General features: G+C 42.2%; 1 protein-coding gene across 1 annotated transcript; it reads right to left on the bottom strand.

The window, feature by feature from the left end:
* Positions 1-7,485: 7,485 nt before the first annotated feature.
* Positions 7,486-17,154, bottom strand: dusp4 (dual specificity phosphatase 4). The gene is made up of 4 exons (XM_080477282.1): positions 16,482-17,154; positions 15,185-15,312; positions 11,327-11,546; positions 7,486-8,606 (listed from the first exon to the last, which is right to left on the bottom strand). Exons 1-4 carry the CDS (start codon positions 16,849-16,851, stop codon positions 8,218-8,220), a joined length of 1,107 nt encoding a protein of 368 aa, XP_080333408.1. The 5' UTR covers positions 16,852-17,154; the 3' UTR covers positions 7,486-8,217.
* Between the last annotated feature and the right edge of the window lie 6,706 nt (positions 17,155-23,860).

Raw genomic sequence — 23,860 nt, 5'->3', positions numbered from 1 at the left:
TTCGGATATGAGCTGTATAGACTGTTTGAACTCATGTATGTTTTTCCCAAAACAAAATCTGAAACTATTGAAAAACAAACTGTATAACGCTAAAGATGTTACATGAGGGCCATCTGCTGGTTGATTCCTGAACTGCGGCTTCTTCTCTACCTGTGACTCGATGCTTTACTACAGGCTGATCATTAGCAAGATTTATTATTAAACACTGAAAGAAATGTCCAGCAGTCCAATGTAATCCCGTGGAGACGACAACTGTTAGAATTAAACAGCATTGTGGTGTACAAAAGTTGGCGAAGCGAAGTTTATGTCTCAGTGGAAGCCTTTTTATTTCCTTGTAGTTTCCTCAAAATATTTGGGACATTTTCCACACGGTAAAGTTTGAAAATTCCCACCTCCATAATACCAGGGTGGTGGGATTACGGGTCGCTCTGTCCTCAGATTGGAAGTGCAAAACAACAGAGACAAATATATGTATTTGACATACCTGAAACAATTACCCACCTAAATAACAGGTATAAGTCATATCGACTGAATGTTGCTCTGTAGTGGTCAGTTTGTGTAAATAGAAGACCATTGCAATGTGTTTGACAACCAAACATAAACACCACTGACGCCAACTCCACAAATCAATAACACAAAATGTATTTTAACATTAATTAGGTCACTCTAATCCAACATGAGCATCAGTAATAATCTAATCTAGCTGTTGTTGTGGGCTGTTTTGGAATACTGCATAGAGATGGATTATTTGTTTGAAAAATGGTTTATGCTGCTGTAATATTTATCCTTACATGTGTGAATCTGGCACTTTTGAAGTCAGTGGATTTGCTTTTTTTCACTGAATTATAACTGTCAATGTTTATACTGTTCCTCAGGCCCTGTGTGTGATTCTGTCACGGTTATTCTTTTCACTGACGAATATATGACCAAACTGCTGGATTTTCCATATTTATAAGTCACATTTCTGTTGTTTGGTTGGTCATCACAGAATTTAAGCTGAAAATCTGAAAATATGCCGCGGTAAACAGAAACAGAGCAGATGGACGACTTCTGACAGTGTAAGAAATCTGATGAGGAAAAAAACTATGGTGAAGAAGGTTAGTAGTGGGGTTAAAGTAGTCAGAGCTGAGGAACAAATTCACAGAAAGTAAACACCGCACACAGTGCAGTTTGTTGGTAACTTCAGTAGATAGACACAAACATTGTCAGAACACGCCACATGCCAGAGGAACCAATTAACTCAGAGCAACAAAAGCGACTCACTTCACCATCTAGTGGCGTAACTTGGTCTTACGGTCTCTGAGTCGACGGGGCAAACTCCTTTATACATCCATCCTTCTTCTGATTTATCAAACTTAGGCTACGTTTACACTGAAGTCTGATGGGAGTCGCTTTTAGAATGTAGTGTCAATGATCACACCAATAAATCGGATCTCAGCGAGAAATTGGAATCGAGCATCAAGACCAGCAGTGTGAACATAGCGCACCACGCACACTCTTTTGGACAGCGAGAGAACACCGATGCACACATAGGGAGAACGTGCAAATTCCAAACAGGAAGGACTCGGAGAATCCAGAGATACTTAAAGAGATCTAATCTCCTCAAATAAAACCGCTGCTGAATTATGTCAGGAACTCCATATTGCTGTGTGGAAGAAGTGATAAAGCACAATGAAGGCTGAACGAGATCTCAGCTGAATAGAACTGCTTGTGAAATGTTGGAGCGCTGCTGCTGATTCATCATGTCTGATATGAGGCACCAGAAACGGATATTGTGATTCATGGGGGGGGGGGGGGGGGGGGGGGGGGGGGGGGGGATAAGGGAAGAGACACAGAATACAAATCAATGATGTGAGGAGAGTTTTTCTTGCACTTAGGAGCCACACAATGTAAACACAAAGAAAAGTCTGGTGTGTCTGCTCATGGTGGAGACATAACTGAAGTTATCAACACAATCACTCAGTATTAAAAAATCAGTAATTACAAATGTTTTTGGGGTGCACGTCCATACTAATGGCCAAACATGAAAACTACCCGAAGTTCTGAGCGTTTCCTATCGCACTTTTCTCGTCAATCTTTCTTTTCTTTTTTTTTCAAATTATGAAAATATGATCAAACTCATTTTCCGTTGAATAATTAGAAAGTCACCTGTAATTTCACACCAGTGGCAATCTGTCAAGATTGCAAACAAATGCAGAAAACACAAGAGATGTTAATCATCAAAATAAAACAAAAGTATTATTACAGAATAGAAACCATTTTAAAATAATGTTGTTTGGTTTGGTATTTTCAAGCCGGTAGGTTTGTAAAACATAACTGATTTTTCGATGGCCATCTTTAAGCAACATACAGGTTAACAAACTAAAGTCATAAAAAAACTTATTTGAACTTAGAATAAAATAAGTTTGAAACCTACATCTACTAAGTGATGGAAGAAAGGGATTTCTAATGTCACTAGAAAGCCAGCTTCCAGCCTCATAATTGCAGTTCTTCTGAGCGTTTCTTGAAGAAAGGACCTGATGTTCACCTGTCTGAGCATATGCCACCGTCACTGGAAGTCTGCAAGTTATTGTCGGACGTTTGGTTAAAATCCAGTAAACTGTTGAAGAAACGAGTCGTGTTTGATGTGGCGAAGTTTGGAAGGCTCTTCATGTCTGTCGCTAGTTCTTCTCAATCAGTTAGTGACTCACACATGTCAAAAACTGAAGGAGATCCTTAGACTGTATGATCAGAGAAATGTTGTTGTTTCTGTTAAAGCCACTCCTGATTGGTCAATTATATGATGTGTTGCTTCTAAAGACATAGATGAATACTGTCTCTTTTCTTTTCCCAAAATACTGTATATATCTGTGAAACACTGACACACCAAACATTAAATGATTGTTCCACAGTGTTCCTTCAATGAGCAAACCTGGAAGTTTTTGTTTCCCAGCTCAATCAAGAAGATAAGTCAAGTGTTAGTAAATATTATAAAATGCCAAACGCAATTCAAATTACATTTAGTAATTAATTTCCATGTGATATCTTTTTTTTTTTTTTTTTTTTTTATGTTTGACTGACTACGACAAAGTTTGGCAGCTGTAAATAAAGGCATGTTTCCTCTTTGGGCCCTCTGCTTCACTAGACCCATCCAATATGGCGTCCCGTTCACACGGTTTAGGTCTCTGCCTTTTCCAAACACACCAGATTGCAATGGGTAGTTCCTGAATGGGCTTTCTCAGGCGACTATTAATGATAAAAAAAAACATTATATTCAGGCGTATTGTAACAGGAAAACATGTAAAACATGGATTACAGCGGAATGACAAGACCAAAGTTGGACACCACTACAATCAGGCTTGTACCTATATTATGTCTTTGTGTTGCCATTTAGTTGACTTCTTCACATGTCTTCCTATGAGTTTATGAGATTATTATTTCTCTTGCAGGGCCTCAGGAGGACTCTGTGGCCAGTAACCAGGTGTTACCTCCACTTCGGTGGAAAAATGAAGAGACGCAACATGGCGATAAAAACAAAAGTGAACGGAGTCAAAGTGGAATGACAAAAGAAAAACAAAAACAATTAGTGATTCCGAACTAGACAATATAGTTGTGGAGGAGGTTGGGACTTGGGGTTGTGCCAAACCAAAATTGTAAGTACAATCAGACCAGGCCTGGCCAGGTAAGGCCAGACCTGGCCTGGCCTTACCAGGCCTTACCAGGCCAGGCCCCTTACCTAAATCAAACAAAAAACCTGGCTGACTTATCTAAAAACAGTGGATAAATCAAAGTAAATACAGTGATTTAACAACAGAAAACCTACGTGAGTGAAGTGTATAGGGTACCCCAAACTTACCAAAGTCCTCACAAACCACCACCACCTCCACCACCTTCTTCTTCTTCTTCTTGCAAGCAACGAACCGGTGCATTACCGCCACCTACTGATATGGAGTGTGGATCAGAATGGTTTAAGCCGCCCTCTCAATAATAAAATATAAATACATAAATAAATAAACCTCCCTACTAACTTGCTCTCCCGAAGAAACTGAAACATAAACTGATATCCCTTACTCCCTGCAGGAGTGGTCCTTTTATAAGGAGTGTTGTTGGCCGTGATTGGCCAGTTCAGACGACATGCCGGGCATGTAACACCAGGTTTTATCATGTGGGGAGGCTTTGTGATACTCTTGAAACATTCATCATTACCTGTTCTTCCCAGCAGATGGCGCTGCAGGCCAACTTACAGACAGACGTCTTGTTAAACTAACAGCCAGAATTTGCACACACACACCACGCAGATGACAATATAGATTTCGTTGTATTAAGTTGTACAAAAACAACTTTGTTCTGCTGTCCTGTGTGCAGCAGATTATCGCCTGACTCTTCATATAAATGATCATAAATGTTTGATAAGAAAATGACTAATGCATTAAACCTCCTAATGTGTTGAATCATCTTAATTTACCTGTGTTTGTTTCTGATTCACAAATCCTAACAGTCAACATGAAGCTGGATTTGTTAAGTGAGGTGTTGTTCGTCCCATCTGATTACATTTTCATTGTCGTCTATCAGTTTTGTTAACTGGAATTCAAAAAATGTAAAGCCCAGCGTTTCAGGGCTGCTCAGAAATCAGATACATCTCAATTATTTCAGGAGGAAATAACAGGCGGTTCATTGATTTGAGTCCTAGTGATGATGGATATTATGGTGTGTTCATAAATGACTGGGAATGGGTCAATTTCGACCTTCAGGTAGGGAAAATATATTGTATTTCTTAACAGTGCACTGTAATAGCCCAGTCCTATCACAGTTCACAGCTTGATTAGCCTTGCCGTCATAATTCCCAATTAATAATATTCAGCTTACAACTCAAATCTCTTTACAAAACTCATAAACAGAACTTTTCCAGTGCGTTCATTTCCAAGCTCCAGGTGTGAGCATGTCACCCCACTTATAATTTGTTAAGATTCCAGATGTAAGATGTACCATTTCCCATCTGGTAACTTCCCGAGTTCTCAGTTTTATGGGTGCAGCAATACTGCTCATGAATGCACCATTATCCAAGTGCTAATTCTCCCACTTCCTACTTGCATTAGAGCGTGATTACCTAATCCATCAGTTTCCAGAGTTTCCAGTTGGACGGACGCAAAATTTCCCAAGTGGCAACTTCTACAGTGCCCACGTGAAAGCACCGTTAACTCACTGCTAATTTTCCCAGTTCCCATTTGCATGACTGCACCACCAGCAGTAGCAAACTGGTAACTTTCCCAGTTGCATAAACGTACCAGTAAACGAGCCTGTGTGTACAGAACAACAACAACAAAAAAAGGAAGAACAATTGAAGTTATTTAAGAACATTGTTTATTCAACAGTGGATCTTCAGTAATAAATAAATGCACAGGTCATCCATTCCACAATAAAATCAAGGGAAAAATTTGTTTTATATATATATATACTTACATATATATATTTTTATATAAATGTCCCAAGTTGAGGATTGATATTGCCATGGTGGTTGAACAGCTTTGACCAGACAGCGACACAGTGGTGACAGATGGACTAACACAGAGAGGCAGACAGGTTGGTACAGACCACACACATGTGTACAAAGTATTGCATTTCTCACTGATTGACTCGTTTCTCTCTCTTTCTCTCTCTCTGTCTCTCTCTCTCTCTCTCTTCTCACTCTACGCGAACAAAATCTAGTCAGTCTATCATCACTACAATGTGCAAATCAATCAAAAGTTACAAATACAGTATTGCATCACTTCAAAGTGCTACAGATAGGTGCCGACAATCTTCCAAAAACTCTTGTTTTCTTGAACCCTTGTGTTTGTGTGAGTGATTTGTATTTATGTGCCTGGGCTTATTTAGTCTATTTTGCCTTCGTTGTTCCAGCACAGGAACAACAAAGCTCAGAGTGGCAGGAACTCAGAAATGTGACACAATGCAGGTTTGAAGTGAAGTTTTCATGTGACGTCCTAAAATGTTGCTACAAAGAGAGATATGGCCGGGGAAGTTATGACATTGCGGATTAACTGTGCTTTAAAGGTACAATATGTAAACACTTTTCTGGGTTAAAAAACTAAATAAATTTTGAGGAATCAAGAGTAGTAGCAATCGACTAACTCTCGTGTCATGTAATATCAAACTGTACCACAAGGGGATGTTGTGAGTCACATAGTTTGTTTTCCTTGTATCAGTCTGAAGACGAGTGTGTGAATAATATCCAAATAAAGCAATAGCAGATTTTCACAAACCAGAAAGCAATCTGCCAGAAGCCTGGGAAGTAGCATGGAGGCAGATTGCGACTCACTACTGCCACCCGATGTACAGAGGTGGTACGAACTGATATCTTACATACTGTACCTTTAAGTACACTTTTGGGTTTTTGGATCATAGACATTTATTGTTTTGTTTTTGTCAGAGAAAGTTGGATGAATGAGGGATTGCTTAAATAGTTTCTGCAAACATTCAGGAATGTACTTTGTAGCATAATAAATAAAAGATGTCGGGGCACCGATAACCATGGGATACCTTTATGAAGAAGGCACAAACATCTTACAGGGCCCTTTGCTGATGGCGAGAAAAAAAAAAGTATATCAGCTCAGACATTGTGTTTTTACTTAATTTTGGAGGAAATTAAGAAGAGATCTTTGAACTCGGGTACGTTTTCCAAATGGTAACACACGGGGGTTGAGCAAGATGAGCATATTCAATTTGTTTGAAAAGCACAAAAGAGGTATGTTCAGGTTTGCGTCATGCCAATTTATCTAGTTCAGAATCACCACAGGCAATTTGGTCACCAATTACAAATTAGACGACACTGAGCTTAACATTTGTTCCTTTGAGGGTGATGTAAAATACATTTTAATTGGTCAAAGCCAACAAATTTAATAACAATTTAATTGATTACAGATTTCTACCATACCACCATGTGTCCCCTTTTTTAATGATATTAGATGATATTATATTACAAAATGTGGCCGAAATATTAACTTCAACTTGATTAAGGTTGCTCATCTTAATAAACCGTATTTCTCCCAGACACAGAAATAAAAATACGATGAAAAACCATCAGCTTGGTCCTTTAAATAGCCGCTTGGTCGGTGTGCTGTTGCTGTAACCTCGGCCCTGTGATATCAAAAAGATTGTGTCGTCACAAAACTGTCCTGCGATCAACACGCGCTGAGCAAAGACTCGTTTTCTCTCTTTCATCTCTTTCACGCCACTTTAGTTTGTTTTGTTTGTTTTTTTCCTGACGAAGCAGACGGGTTTTCCTGAAGTCTGCGAGAGGTGTTTCCCCGCTCCATCTGCAAGGGTCCCTGCCTTTTATTTGGCATCTACTTTTATTTATCCGGCGTCTCGAGGGAAGAGATGCAGAGCCGAGAGGCAGAGATGAGAGGATGAGCAGGAGGGAGGGAATATAAAATGATGAAAAGGAGATGAGAGGAGAGGAAGAGGTGTGTGTGTGTGTGTGTGTGTGTATGTGTGTGTGCATGGCGGGGGGAGGAAGCTCCGGTCAGAGCACCTGCTTTCTATCACCGTCCCCTCATTTCTTTTTTTTTTTCCACCCATCTCTTTTGTCTGGCAAACAGGAGGGACACCCACAGAGGAAAGAGCAGGGTGCTTAAAATTCCTCCTTCCTTCCTGTGTCCATCTCCTCTCCTAAAGACCTGTCGTCTCCATGGCAACACACCCCCATTTTCATACTAAGCTTATTCAGTTTGGTAGTCATGAATGTGTGCGTGTGCGCGCGCGTGTGTGTGTGTGTGTGTGTGTGTGTGCGTGTGTGTGTGTGTGTGTGTGTGTGTGTGTGTGTGTGTGTGTGTGTGTGTGTGTGTGTGTGTGTGTGAGAAGCAGAGAGAGACTGAGAGTATATCTGCTGCTCGTGCGTCTCCGTGTGGGAGTTTGTGTGTCAGTGTGTCTCTGTGTTCGCCGCCGCCGCCGCCCTGCTGCTGAGAGGAAACGTCTCCGGTAAACATCAGTCCAACGCGCCGCCTCCGCTCCGTCACAAGGCGTAAGAGCCGCCTCGTTTTTGTTTCCGTTGCTTTGGATTACATCTGAAATGTGAGGAGCGTCGGGCCTTAAAAAGTGTTTGTCTGTGTTCGTTCCTCTCAGTCTTTTTGAGTTTTTTTTGAATCAGGCACCGTGTCGCTTCTCCTCCTCGCCTCCCCGCCCTGGAAGCATGTTGGCATACTGAAGTGGTCGGCAGCGCTGCCAGACAAAGTCCGTCCATCAGCAGCCAGGGGAGGTGGTGAGGGGGCTGTGGTGCAGGTATGCCGGGTTCACCACCGACACCGGAAAGTTGAAGATGAACGGCGAGGTGGGCGTGGCGGCCGCGGACACCGCCGCCGAGGTGGCCTTGGGCCCCAGCAGCGGGCTGGCGGTGGCGGCGGCCTCGGCGGCGCAGGAGGTGGCGAGGAGCTGCGACTCGAACTGCAGCAGCTGGCCCATGAAGCTGAAGTTGGGCGAGATGATGCTGCGGCGGCGGCGCACAAACTCGAACGCCTCGTCCAGGCGCACCCGCTTCCGCTTCATCAGGTAGGCCAGGCAGATGGTGGCGGAGCGGGAGATTCCCGCTTGACAGTGGACCAGCACCCGACCGCTGGAGTCCCGTACAGAGTCTGAGAAGAGACGGGGTCAGAGGTCAGACGGCTTTCAAAATCATTTCCAACAGCAAAAAGAATTATGTGACTTTGGCCAGAAGACTAATTAAAAACTCCTCGAGGTTTAAAGGTGTTTCACAGTGAAACCGGGGGAAATAAATCTGAGGAGGAGCAAATTTAACTTCATCGAATCTGCGAAACCAACAATAAAAATTCCAAGTTAGTATCTTTACAAAAAATGATCGGGGAATTGAAGTCAAAAATATTCCCTCAAAATACAAGACATTATGCATGTTTTCCCAGAACATGAATAATTTAAGTCATGTGAGCCAATCTTTTTCAAATTCATCCACACGACAACAACAAAAACAATCTTGTCTTTTCAGTGGGTATTTCAAAATACTACAATACCCATAAATCACCAGCGTGCCCAAGCACCACAGATGGATAGAATGAAGATAAACAAAGAGTCAGGATGTTGATGTATTAGAGGAAGATAGAGCACGAACAATCGATCAAACCTACACTCCAGTTTAAACTGATTATCTAACGATCCTGAGACGGGAAAAGACTAAGTTCACTTTACTTTTATTTTTCATGTAGAAAAACTAGTTTAAGCAAAGACGCATTTGGCTTTAGTTGACAATAACACAATGGCTGCCTAACCACCACGTGGTCACACTAGTTTGCATGTATAAAATTGTTATTTTGCATAAATATTACAGTCAACTGGCACAAATAGTGTTGCGATAAGCAGTACTTAACTACCTTGGTACTTGAATAACAAAATGGATGGATTTGGTCGTTTAGGTAGTATTTATGACATTTCATTGGAAGAAAAAGCCACAAATCTTCAGTCACATACTTTATGTCCCTCGTTGTTGTGAAGCTGAAATGATTTTGTACTGAAAAAAAAAAATAGCAATTTGTCTCATTTTCAACCAAAAGAAAAATAACTCAAAAAATGTTTTCTGCTTTTTAAATATCAAAGGATTTTCTTTATCTTATATAAGAGTAAATGAGATATAATTAAGCTGCTCATTAAAATAAAAAAACGATTATAGTCAACACAAAAAGTATCCAGAACATGAACATGAAGAAAACTCTGATAACAGATGGAGAGTGAAGCTTCTCCCCAGACTCGTTTCTTTCATGCCCCTCCCCTCCCCGCACAGTCCGGCTGATAACTAAAGCGGCCAATCACATTGAAGTCAACACACACACACACGCACACGCACACGCGCACACGCAAAGTGCAATATTTGAGTCATCAGCCCCTCGTTCACACTTCCTGCCCCCGCCTTATTTATAGTCCTGCCTCTTTAAGTACGGCTTGATGTTGTTACTTCGTTACAGAGAATAACCAAATTTCTGCACGACGGTTCGAGGAAGACGTTTACCGTAACTCAATTTCCCCCCGCCATGTTGAAGTCTTGGAACATTCCTGGTCGCATGCAGGAAATTAGAAGCGCAGAATGTGAGGGAGATAATCGAGGAACTTCATTTATTGTGTTTTTCTGTGCGTGTTGATGGAGTTAATCTAATTTTCCATTACTGCCGGCCACGCGTTCGTCTTCCAATTGGATAAAAAGAAACACTGCTTTTGAAGTTCACCCCCCCCCCCCCCCCCAACCTCCTGCACATAAAATTACCCAACACTGAAGGACACTTGTGTGAAAGCGCCATATTTCTCCCTCCCTATGCATCTTTTTCTTTTTTTAAACGTGTCTGTATTTTTCCTCCCTCAATTTTTCACACAAAGACAGATTTCAGGTAACTCCGCCACGGCGGTAACAGTGGATGAGTCAGACTGTGGTCCCACAGCAGCTAACTATGACGCATACCAGCACCTACACACACACACACACACACACACACACACACACACGCGCGAGCGCGCGCCGCAGAGAAGCTACACACACCATCTCTGCACAGCGTGGATATGCAAAGCGACCGCGAAGCTCACGTTTGCCCGCATCAAACATACGAGTAGATCACGTTGCAGCCAAGTCATTCATTTGGATATTTTATTCCTCCCCATTACATCATTCTGTTGGTTTCTGCTGTTGTGAATAATGCAACCTGGAATTAATCCCCCGGGACAAATGAAGGAATGTTCTATCGCCTGCCTTAATTTATACGAACGGCAAATTTGTCAAATTCGAGCTGAACATTGACAAGTTGTCTTTGTTTGTAGTTCACTACAGTCAACATTTACTTTAAATAATCACCAGGATCAATGTATTATAGGGCAGAGACGCTCAAGAAAGTTAGGGTTAGATCTTGCAATACCACTTGATAGCACTAGGTGGTGGAGTGAGCCACTTTAAATAGGATGAGAAAAGACACAAGCTCCCAACACTTGCAGAGCAACACTGTAACAACTATGAGAATATATATATATTTACCAGAATAAGGCAGATCACTGTCTTGTACATTAATTTAGACGGAATGTACATGAAGGGGTGGTAGACAACGTTCAAGCCGATTTTTATAGAAAACGTATACCCTGTAAAAATAATCTATCAGCTATTCTGATTATTAAGTAACCTCTGTGGATTTTTCAGCGATAATATTTCAGACAATCCATCCATTCATCTTCTATAGCGTTTTACCCCTCTAACTACGATCAGAGTACACCGTGGACGGAGCACCAGTGAGAAAATTCGACACTTCTGATATCAAGTATGTGACTTAACAACAAACTACACACATTCCCAGGCGCCCTCCGTACTGACCTATGAACTCGATGGCCTCCAGGAACCAGCAGCTGATGTCTTCTTTGTGGTTGTCCTCCACAGGGATGCACTTGTACTGGTAAGCCCCCTCGAAGTGGTTGGGGCAGTCAGCCGACACGTTGAGCAAGGCAGAGATTCCTATGCTGTCCAACACTTCTTTCTTGGAGGCGTGGAGGGCGCTGCCGAGGTAAAGGAAGGGGAGGATCTCGACGGGGCCGCCCTGGAGGAACGACAAGATCACCGGTTCTTTGTTACTCGGCGCTGCTTTGATCTTCACTTCGTCTCATTGCTTTGCTGTTTAGCGGGAAGTCATTTTGTGCGACGTGTTGACATCTCCGACATTACAACCCGACCGTGACAAAGACCCCTCTCACTGTGTGACTTAAGACTACAGAGTTTAAGTCGATCAAAAAAACGCCGCTATAGTTGAAGGAAAACAAAACAGAAAAACCAAAACAAAACAGCAAGTTGTGAGGCTGAGCTAAAAATGCAGCGTAGAAAACCAGACAAAGGAGCGAGTGTCTCATGGAGCAGCAGAGGCCACACAGCGGATGACTTCAGCGTGAGCGTGAATCAATCTCATTCGCGGCGCTTCTCATCGGACAGGAGCCGCCTGTTTTTTGTGCGAATGCACTCGTTCAGCACTGGGGTCCATCGATTTAGCTCTCTTTAAAACTAACTCGTGTTCAAGACTACAGGTCTGATGAGTTCCAAACAAAAAGTTAAGACGGCTAAAGAAAACCCACTGATTTCCCCCCAGACACACTGAGGTTCTTCCCCCCGGCCATGTTGGCCCCACTTCCTCAGCATCAACGCTTTGAGCTTCCCGACGTCCTCCTCAGTTTATTGTCCCGTCGTTTTAATGCTTCTTAGTAAAGCTTCTAAATTGGGTTCATGTGAGCGTCCTCAGCCGGACCGAGCTCGCAGGAACCAGCCCCCTGTTAGCTCTCACCACCACGCACTGTGACGCCGGTGCTGACGTCAAAGGCGCGGAAAAAAAAAAGTCTAATTAAAGCAGAGTGAAATCATACTTTGGGGTCTGAATAAAGGAAATGGTTAATTAGAAAAGATTAGTTTAATTCAAATGAAAGCACATGTCACAGGAAGTAAGTGTATCTAAGTGGATTAAATAGAAAATTCAGTTTGAGTCTGATTAGGATGTGGAAGTTGTTGGTTTTTGCAACAAGTCAGCTGAAGAGCTCAAAGAGAACTTTTAAAACTGGGTGCTTTGGTTGAAATGATTAATTGCAGATCCAACTAATTAGGCACATGACTGAATTTTTAGGGTTGGGTGTCAAATGAGAGCTTTTTGAGAAGAAATATATATAATATAAAACTGATAAGTTAGTATAGTACAACGCCAGAAAGAGCAGGTAGGACAACAGCAGATAATGTGAATTATGTACGTATATGTCAATATATAGATATAAATGTATAAGAAGAGAAGAAATAAAGAAATATTTGCTTTGCTTTGTATCTATTTATTTTGCATTTGATTTATAGACCAGATAAATAAACAAGTGAGCAAAGATTTAAACTTATCAGTGGATCCAAATTGTGTTCGTTCGAGACGCATGAGGCTACATGAGGGGCTCTGGTATTTAATCGAGGGTTAATATCCGGCGTGAAACAAGCACCTGCCTCCTCATTGAGGCCTGACCGGGTCTTTCACCACCAGGTTTTAACTTTTGGAGGTTCAAACACGTAAAAATACTCTGATACAGGAGATTTACTCTCTCTTTGGTTTAACTTCAAGGAAAAAAAAACAACAACAAACAGTTGTGATGCTCCGACCTACATGTCTTAGTGTTTGTGGTGTGAGGGTGGGCTGCTGGTGGGCTCTGTGAGGTCAGCCGGCGGGCGGTCTCTACTTATCGACAGGAGCCGCTCGCTCTGTTTATGTCACCGCTGCTGACGAACTCGGTACTGACACAGCGTCAGGAAATGATCGATGCCGCTCAGGGATGTAATGCGAGGAGGAGCGGGGTGGAGGGGACAGGGGAAGGGGGGGGGGGGGGGGGGGGGGGGGGGGGGGGGTTGGAGGGCAGTCAGGTATTTTAACCCCCGATGCATAATATTCATCACGCCACTGCAGGAAGTAACGGAACCATTGTGCGATGCACCTGATGTCACCGCAGACTCTTCTTAGAAAACACACAGAGGCCGGGTCTGTCTGCACCCCCCCAACCCCCCATCCCCCACCCCGCCCACTTCCTGTGCGTTCCACTGCAATTAAACCCCGGGCCGCATGTGACCGCGAGCGTACAATCTGATGGCTCGAACGACGGCCCAGGCTGCACGCACAGGACGGGAACCCATGACCGACTCTCTGAGTCAGATCCACACCTGAGATGGACTTCCTGTCACTTCATCTCGCCGTGTGCAGCCCCGAAGAGATAAGTCCAGGAGGTTTTTTTTAAAGAATAAATAAATACATTTTTAGAGCTCAACCAGATGAGGAAACGTGGGAACGGCGGCTGAAAGTCGATCTCGAGCAGAGCAAACAACCTCTGGTGATTGTACCCAGGAGCTCTCGGGGGGTCAGAGCTCATTTTACAAGATCATCAAATAAGACTTGGGAAAAACATTAAATAGCCCTTTTGTGTGCGAGAAAGACTAACATTTGCATTGGTGAGATAATAATGACTGTAAATATTGATCATTTGGTTACAGTTGGAACCATCTGAAGCTTAAATAGGTTCAATAAACACAGAAATATGCACACTGCTCCGCAAGACATCACAGAAAATGATCACAATGCTCGAGTAGATTAAAACATGGAATCGTTTACAACTTAGAAACAGAATTAACCATTTATTGCCCGGATACGACCAATAGAAACACTAACATCTCTCTGATTTTCTGAAACATATCGAACATGATGAACACGATGAAACTGAACATAAATGTTTTTCAACTGAATATCGCAAAAAAACGAAAAAATTTATAAATAAATAACTGCATTATAGTGAAATAAATATATGTAAAAGCTGAGACTGTGGTGCCAGTTTTAGCCATTTATATTTAAAATGACACACCTGAAAAGCGTATTCTTTTAAGTACAATAAATACATTTACAGATGTACGCATTTCGAGCTCAAATGTGATGCCAATCACATGAATCTGTTCAATGTTCTGCTGAATATCATAAAAAAAGAAAATAAATGGGTATTTGTCTCATGATGTGATTAATTAGTGTAAAAGTGGATAATGGTTGTAATCATTTATGGCTCAAATGTGATATTTAAAATACTAAAATTCTTTAATTTTTGTGATAAATCTCACCAGAAATGTATCACGGGACTCATGAGTCAACTAATAAATATAAAACATGATCACAACAATTTGCTTCTTTTTTTTTGTCGATTGCCATATAAAAGTGAACGGAGTGGATGTGGATGTTGAGTTTTGGCATTTCTAGATCTCATATGATTACAAATCCTCAAGAAATGTCCATCTCTCACATTAACAGCCGACTTATATCCTGATTCATAAATGTAAACGCAGTGATGACATTTCTAATACTTTATGAACAATATAAGATTTAGAATATTCAAATTTTGCTATTTATTTTGGTGGATATACAATAAAATGGACCTGATGATGATGATGATGATGAAGATGACCAAATGTGATTAATACGTGTAAATCTGGGGAATATCATCACGCAAGTCTTGATCTAATAACACTGACAGTGAAATATGCTTCTCATTCTGTCTGTAGGCTTGTGTGAGTGTTCTTACTCGATGCATACACACACACGCACACACACACACACACACACACACACACACACAGACGACTCACATCAGAATGAAAAGCCCTGTTCACCACGGCGTTACATGCTGCTGCTCTTACCTGGTCATTGTGTGGCGTGCCACACGACGAGCACGACGAGTCAATGCTGGACTGGCTGGTGAGGGGCGGTAAGGATTTGGTCTTTAAGCAGAATTCTGGATACTCTGCGAAAAATCGGTCGTATCCCCCTGAAAAACAAAGCAAAAGAAGAAGGCATCAGCCGCGCTCCGTGGAATGATTTTACTATCAGCAGTATGTTAGAGTAATCCTGTGGTGAATCGTCGGTGCCCGGCTCCAACAGAAGCTTTTCATTTGGGGTTTGAATGCACTGAACACAACCGCAGACGCACAGTTGAGGGCACAAGACATCGTAGCCAGTGGAACGGACCATCTGACCTCTACTGTTCTAGATTTTCTGTGCAACTTCCCCACCCTGTGCAAATCATCTGCAGGCTGACCATCTGCACCTTCAGCATCAAATCAGATTAACAAGGAATCCCTGTAAGCCACATGAACGCACCACACACTGGTGCTTTAAGACGTCTGCATCATTAGGATGCACACACACACACACACATACGAGCGAGAGAGCGAATGCGCCACAGCTTGCAGCATCTCTGGTTCTCGATTTTGACTATTCGCCACATCAGTGATCTGCCCCCCAAAAGTCTCTGTGTGAGACGATCATGTATCAGAGAGCGAGTCCCTCCGGTTTGATGTGGTTTCTACGCATCAGCATTACCTCATTCACTCAGCTCACAGCCATTGGCCTGCGTGTGCATGTGTGGAGAAGCCAGTGAATTAAAGTGTAACAAAGAAATATGTAGACATGGAGAAGGAGACTCAAGGTAGACAGCAAGATGTGTCATCTTACAGCTTAGTGGTTAATGCAGTAAACAATATATAATTTTTTTTTTTTAAAGAGATTTTGTATGTTAGAAAAATAAATAACCTCAATTAGAGAGGGGACTATCATTCCTTTCATAAAATGTGGGACTCTTAAGAATCAAATACATTATAATATTGAAAATCAGTGTATATTGTGGAGCAATTTTATTAGAAATATCGATATTTAGTGTACTCAATGTTTATTTTTTAATAAAAAAAAAAAAAAAAAAATATATATATATATATATATATATATATATATATATATATATATATATATACATCACTGTGGCATTATTACAGGCAACTGTAATAACGATTATTCATTTCCCTCTTTATTACAGAAATATTACCACTGAATCAAATAATAGAAATGCTGGATTAAAGGGTTTCTTTCTCCCAGCTGTGCATTTAAATCTGTATTTCCCTCAACATCCCAGCCTGCGTAAAACGTGCGTAATTTATTTACCTTTGAGCAGGTACATGCGCGTGTCCGCGGAGTCCCTGCACAGCGCGTTGAGCACGAACATCACGGTGCTGTCCTCCTTCACCGTGTCCGAGTCCGGCGTCCTCTCGTCATACAGCACCGCGGCGGAGTACATCCCGGAGCGCAGGCGGCTGCGCGCCTCCTCGTCCCCGGCCAGGATCTGGTCCAGGCTGAGCGCGGAGCCCTTCGCCCGGCGGCGCACGATGGTGTTGCAGCGGGCGTTGACGGCGCCGCGGATGTGGCCCGCGCTGTACGCCAGGAAGGAGCGGCAGTCCAGCAGCAGGCACTTGGCCCCGTCGTCCTTCAGGAAGCGCTTCAGCACCGAGCAGTCCATCTCGCACAGGTCCTCCATGGCACGCTCGCTTCACGGGCTGTCGTCTACTGCTGCGCTGCTGTTGGTAACCGCTCTCTCCCTCTCCCTCTCTCTCTCCCTCCCTCTCTCTCTCTCTCTCTCTCTCTCTCTCTCTCTCTCTCTATGCTCTTTCTGCGCCTCCACCCTCCTCCTCCTCCCAAAACCCAGAGAGAAGCGGCGGATTCCCGTGTAGCTCCTCTCCCTCTATCCACGCGCCGTCTCACGCATGGTATCCGCACGACTTTTGCACGCGCACTCCGGTCACTTCTCTCTTCTTTTCTCCTTCTGTTTCTCCACAGGACTATTTTCTCGTTTTGCCTTCTTTCTTTCTTTCTTTTTTTTTTATGAATGAGTAGAATCGCGTCACGACGGAGGTGACGTCAACCAGTGAACAGCCAATCACAGAGCGAGCAGCTCCGCGTGCCCTTTCCTCCTCTGCCGTTCATTCATAAAAAAAGACTGACATCAATGAAGCGGTCGGAGATGAAACTGCTTTCACCAGCTAATGAACACGATAATAGCATTAAAATATACATCACATAGACATAAACCACATTTTTGCCCAATGTAATTTTTTAACGATTAATTCCTATTTATTTCTTTTGCCCATCAGCTGATAACAAAATACCACAGCCTACACTACACACACATCAAGTGACTTCATTATTTCATGCTGCTATTACAATATATAAAAAAAAAAACATTAGAGCAAATAAAACATTACATTTATTCTCTTATTGCACGTTTAAATGTTTGTGTTGTTATTTCTTTTCATTAGATGTTCAACTTATATATAGAGATACATTCATGGTGCATCATCTCATTTTACCATTATTTGCATTGACAGTGTGAGATGAATACATAAAAACAAGAACTTTTGCAATCATTTGTTATCTGCTTACAAACACAAGCGCAAAATGCTGCTTTTGCCAGTTAGCAATCAGTAGCAAAATATCAATCCAAAACAAATCAACATATACATAGGTAGTGTAAACATAATGTTACATGCTGTTTGCCCCCAAGTAGCCAACAATCACTAAATGCAGCTTTAACGTCCTGAGACAGTGCACATCACTATAGCCTACATCTCCATCAATATGCTGAAGTTACCCGAAAGGCTGTTATTATTGCACGTCTGGTTCAAACTTCACTATCAATTCAATCTCCTTTGAAATCCAGCTTTATAACTGCTGCTGCATGTAAGGATCGCTTCAGTGTGGTTCTTATGGTGGCCTGCAGGGGTGTGTGTGTGTGTGTGTGTGTGTGTGTGTGTGTGTGTGTGTGTGTGTGTGTGTGTGTGTGTGTGTGTGTGTGTGTGTGTGTGTGTGTGTGTGTGTGTGTGTGTGTGTGTGTGTGTGTGTGTGGCGTGTAATCCCACAAGCAGATGCAATTTGCATCTGCCATCACACGGCCTTAGCGAGCGTGCTCAGGTATTTGCATGTTGATCTCATTTCCATGGTAACTAGGGGAGCGAGACCAGCACAGCGGTGGATGACAGGAAGAAAGCGCAGACGATCTGACACAAACGGAGAGATTGCCAGACGGATAAATACCAAAAACTGTAAGAGAAAGGCCAACAATACCTTGAAAGGCAGCATCATTCTAAAAAGCACCTTATATAAGTAGCTTATGTGGGAAATGAAGGTTTGAATTATGCGTGGGCTATACACAGAATGATCACATATCACATATATAAAAGTCTGATTCACTTGGATGAATCCTTTCCAAGGCATAACTCCTGTAATACTTGTATAATCTGGCAGCAGTGTTAAAACAACACAGACAATCACAACCAGAAGATGCCAGTTTGCAGCCAGCTGGAAGTCATTGGAGTGTCTTAAGTGTGCATATTGTATAAATGAAGCTGCAGTCAGCAAGAAGCCTCTGGATCAAGGAGAAAATGCGGTCGACAGTGAAAATAAAAGGCCCTAAAACGGCTAAAATATTTTAATAGTTTGATTTCTTGTGGCACACATACAGTGATGTGCAAAGAAACTGAAAATAGTCCAATTACTTCACCAGTTGCTGTATATGAACACCTTAAGAATGTACCTCATTTCACTTTTAACTGACCGCTTCAGTCACACCCCTTTAATATTGTTCACATGTCTGCATTGGAGCTGATTCATTCCGTTCATTCAGTTAGTGGGGGGAAGGTGCTCTAAAGTCTGAAGGTTCACTGTACTTGGAATGAAATAATGCATGAATGAATGATCATAATAATAAAAAGTAGCACCAAAACGGCTGAGATACATTACAGAGGCGAGCTCATAAGTCACATATACTTGCGAAAACAGGGTAAGCTGAAGTTTAGGAACAACTGGGTATAGATCATGTCCACAACGTCGACGTGCTTCTCTTCCAGTAGACAGATGTTTTGTGAAAGGGTACGTATAAAAACAACCTTCAAGGCTGTTGGAGGCGAGCGTAGCATCGACGCAGAGGCTGTGCCGAGGTGGTTCGTCGCAACGCATAGCCTTCTTAAATTGTATGCGTATGGCATATAAGTTAGGCCTAATGGCATTTAATAAGTACTCGTATCAGTTTTCAGTCTTGGCAAGCAGCTATAGGTTAGGACGGATCTCGTCCTTTAAAAGAAGGGGTATCGGCGCATCCGTACCTTTGGCCATCGCTAAAATGATGTTCTCTTTGAAAAGAGACAGCGGCTCTGCAATGTTTTTGTATACAACTAAAGCAACAGTCTCACATCAACTTCAGTATTTGTATTTCTATTGCTTATTTGATAAAATAAGTCAGTTACCAGCATGGTGATGCAGCATTACCGTGATGCATTACAGTGTGACGTGTTATTCTTAACACTTCAAACTTAGTTTTAAAGATTCATATATAATCAATAAGAAGCTGCTGCTCAGATTCAGTTGAGTTCCATAGTAACTCAGAATTGTATTCGTGCTGTTGCAAGAGGTTAAATCAGATGCAGCAAAGACCAAGAAATCCTGACTTTAAGCCCTGAAAACACTGGATTTTGCACATCCACAGGAAGCTCGGTAAAATCTTCCCTGAGACCCTTCATGAAAAGATCCTTGAAGCCTCCTGGTATGAATTTATTTTCCCAGGCCGGGCAGGAATGACATGAAAGGATACCACTTGAGTTTTTTTCTCTCAGACCTACACAACCAGTAAAAGAGTGATCGTAGTAGCAGAACAAGGACTTTTCCCAGACATTTGAAGTGTCAAATGACATACCAAGGTCAGCGCTCGGCTCATTCAGTGTTTTAACTATGAAGCTACTATCTGATATCTGATATAGTTAGTTGTTTAGTTGGTTATATCCAGTAATCTGTTTGGGCTGTGTTCTTCCAATAACAGTGCTCTTTCTCTCTCCCTACTTTATACATACAGTTCTCTACCGTCACACATTATTCTTCAGGGTATATGAGCAAAAGCACTTGAAATTCTTATAAATATACGATTTGGATTCATATAATGTCTTTAAATGATATATCAGGAGGACAATTCTGTCTTTTTCTAAGAAACTCGAGGGTATAAATTCACCTATAACTGTACTTCACAGGGTGTTCCTCGTACGCCTGATGGTTGATCAATGTATACCACGCAAAATAAATATAAACGCAAAAATAAATTTGATTTTGCACAGAGTGATATGTTAATAAAGTTAGTATCAGCACTGCAGCGTCAATAAAGCATGAATGGAAGCAACGTGAATGCTAACAGAGAGGCGAGAGAAGATGAGAGACAAGATGGAAGACCAGACAGCGGCAGGCAGGACGGGGGGAAAGAAAGAGGAGGCAGACATGAGAGATGACAAAGACCGAGAGGGAGGGATGGATGGATGGATGGCAGAGAGATGGGTGGCAGAGAAGGAGGGGAGTGTCCCATACCAACACACACATATGCACACTACGCCGCATTACTATCAACCCCAAACAATGCCTCCAACAGGCGGGATGGTGCTGCTGCCGTAGCAACAAGGGAGAGGTGTGGGAGGGCGGAGACAGCAGGCCGGGGGGGCTGCGTGGGGATTGGCCCGGGTGAGACGATACGCTGATGTCATCCATTCCTCCCTCCCTCCCTCCCCCCCGTGTCCGTCCATTCATCCCCTCGCCTCACATCCCTCGTCCGCATGCCGTCATCCATCAATACAGTGGACAAGGGAGAGAGAGAGAGAGAGAGAGAGAGAGAGAGAGAGAGAGAGAGAAGGGCTATATTTTGGTAAACATCCATCTTCCTCCCCCTTTTATTTACTCCATTTTCTTCCCTCCTCCCATTTTGTTGAACTCATTCACCATGTCTCTTTCTCTCTCTCTCTCTCTCTCTCTCTCTGATGTTGTCAGTTTTTATTCGTCTTCCCTCACCAGCAGCCTTTGTGTTACAGTAACACAGCACGCGCCGCCTCATCTTTCTTCAGGAGCATTTTGCTCCAACATTGTTGCTCAAATACAATATAATATGTTGCATGCATGCAAGAGAGGGCTTGCATTAAAAGTGCAACATGCCGGGATGACATCAGACAGACTGACACAAGGTCACATCAGCATGGAGCAATTTGCAGCCGTGCCCGGGGTCGTCCATCATAGGCCGGCTCCTCCGCTCCACATGTCACTGCGTCCTTGAGCGAGTCACTGAGCACCAGTTGCTCCTCATGGCCGGGCTGGCGCAATGAATTATGGGTGAATGTCAAGGAGAAGGATTGCTGAAAGTTAGATGGGTTTGTCCTTTTGGTTTTATGTGAAGCTTCATGCTTCAGCAGTACTTGTCGCGGCGCAGATACATATAAGAATGCGCTGAATACAGGAAGATTCTGGGCTTCAGGGGGGAAAACTTCTTTCAGTCACACAGTGACCAAAACATTGTCCTTGGTCAGGCTCCTCCTCTTTTTGCCCAATCACTGATTTGCTGGCAGCCGTCTGATTGACAGGTTACATCTATACAAAGCCTTACGTCGTCATTAAGAGGTCATGTTTACGTAAAATTACTGTCATTAATGTGATGATAAAGTACACCATTTTCAGAAAATGTATAAAAACCATGTGTGTTTTGCTTTAGGCCCCATTTACATGACAATGTTTCAAGTGAAAACACCTTGTGTTTGCGTTTCAGAAAAGTTTCGCATTTACACGGTGATGTTTTAAAAACAATGTCCGTTTCCATGGCATCGGAAGAAACGCTGAAAACGGTATACATAGCATGCTGTGCTAGTGGCCGCTGTTGGTTGTTTTTGTAATGAAAGCACACGAACATATGCATGCAGGGAATAATACATTATGAATATTAGCAATGACAGTACACAGACATTCCTATGGACAGACGGCCGAGTTGCATTGTTATTCTGACTATAAATACCAAGTCCCAGGAGACAATGGACTGGCAGTCATGGCACTCTGGAGGCCACTGTTGTTGTTGTTGTCCATCTACTTGTACATGTACATAAGAAGTATTTACGCAGGCCATTTTGCACAAGCGTAGCAGGGTTTCCATCAAAAAGCTTTGTGTCTTCACTTGAAAACGTTGTACCTTAGAGACCTTAGAGAGACTCATGGCAGAAACTGGGTCTCATTGGCTCCAGGTAACAACAGCTAAAGAAAAGTTTTCAGGCTCTATGATCTCATTTTAAAACGATTTGAATATCTGCTTTTTTTTAAATTTGAATTACTTATTAGAAAGATGCTTGATTTGTACCAAGCAACAAGCAATTGTGGAGCTGTCAAACAACAATAAAGAGTTAAAAAAAAAAAAAGAAGAAAAGAATATAATTTTTAGATGAAAGATGAGTGACTTACTGGGGTAGAGCCTTATCTCAGAATTTCCACTCTGAATTTAAATAAATATCACTCATTTAACAGGATGTGTGGAGTTCAGTAATGAGCAGGCAGCCATCAGTAAGACTGCAGGTTTATCATAAAGTCCTGCGTACACAGAACGCCAAGTTCACAAGACGGGATCATTTAAACCCTGGCATCCCATGAAAAAAACAACTCAGAAAACACACATATTCACATAAACGTCTATCAAATGTGTACATGCGTGTGTATACACACTCTAAATCTGTCCTCTTTAATCCCATAATCCAGCGGCTAAGCTTTGGCGGAGTGCTGCTGCGTTTTCATGAATGAGTTTGTGTGGTTTGCCATGTGCGAGGGTGTACCCACGGATCAGAACAGGACGGCGGAGGGAGGGACGCGTGAGAAAACAAAATGCAGAATGAATATATGTGAGAGAGACATTTAAATGTTAGAGTAAAAAAGTAAAGAGAGAGAATGATGGAATATGCGTGCGTTAGAGCTGATCTCTCCCAGCTCAGATATGAGTGGGACCCTTTCCACGAGGACGGGGCGACTTCAGAATAATCGCTGTTTGCTTCGATGATGGATTGAAAACTAAATTTAAAAAAAATTCAATAAATTAATTAAAATAAAAGTTATTAAATGGTCATGCTACACAGAAAATTTAAGACATGTATAATTAAGTAATCTTTGGATACCATACACACAATTACAACTCAAACCAGATTAATTACCAAACACCAAAATCAAATGAGCACAATTTTGGTCGTATTTTGAACACTTGCGACACTTATTTCACAGAAACAAATCAAAGGAGAGACTCCACAGATTATAAGAATAGCAGAAGCTATCAATTTTGAGCTGAAGCCAGAAAAACTATGTGTTTAAAAGGGGAGAAGAGGGGAAAAAATTGCGGTGTAGCAGGTTGAATCATTTAATACTTAAAAAGGGGGATCGTATGAGTTGAAATGTGATTTGATGAATGAATAATTGAACAGGGTCAAACAAACATTGAAGTGCTTTAGAATGAAATATACCAAGATGGAAAAACAGGTAATAGTCAACAGATATGTGTCACTTCGTGAAGAAACATTCTGCTTTGACACTGCTGGTTCAATAAATTCCATCCATCTTCTAATGGTTTATATCCTTGTTCAGGGTCGCGGGGCGCTGGAGTCAATCCGGCTCACTATCGGCGAGGACAGGATACAACCTAGACAGGTCATCAGTCCATCAAGGGACAA

The sequence above is a fragment of the Lipophrys pholis genome (assembly GCF_963383615.2).
Source record: "Lipophrys pholis genome assembly, chromosome: 12".
NCBI classification, from domain to species: Eukaryota; Metazoa; Chordata; class Actinopteri; order Blenniiformes; family Blenniidae; genus Lipophrys; species Lipophrys pholis.
The sequence above is the reverse complement of the archived record's forward strand: the minus strand, read 5'-3'. Positions and strand labels throughout refer to the sequence as shown.

What these genes read in the sequence shown, in the direction of transcription:
- dusp4 (XM_080477282.1), bottom strand. Translation starts at nt 16,851, where the DNA reads ATGGAGGACCTGTGCGAGATGGACTGCTCGGTGCTGAAGCGCTTCCTG. An exon ending in GCGCATGTACCTGCTCAAAG is followed by an intron (nt 15,313 to 16,481) that starts GTAAATAAATTA and finishes TTTGTTTTTCAG; the next exon opens with GGGGATACGACCGATTTTTC. An exon ending in GCACGCCACACAATGACCAG is followed by an intron (nt 11,547 to 15,184) that starts GTAAGAGCAGCA and finishes TCGTTCCTCCAG; the next exon opens with GGCGGCCCCGTCGAGATCCT.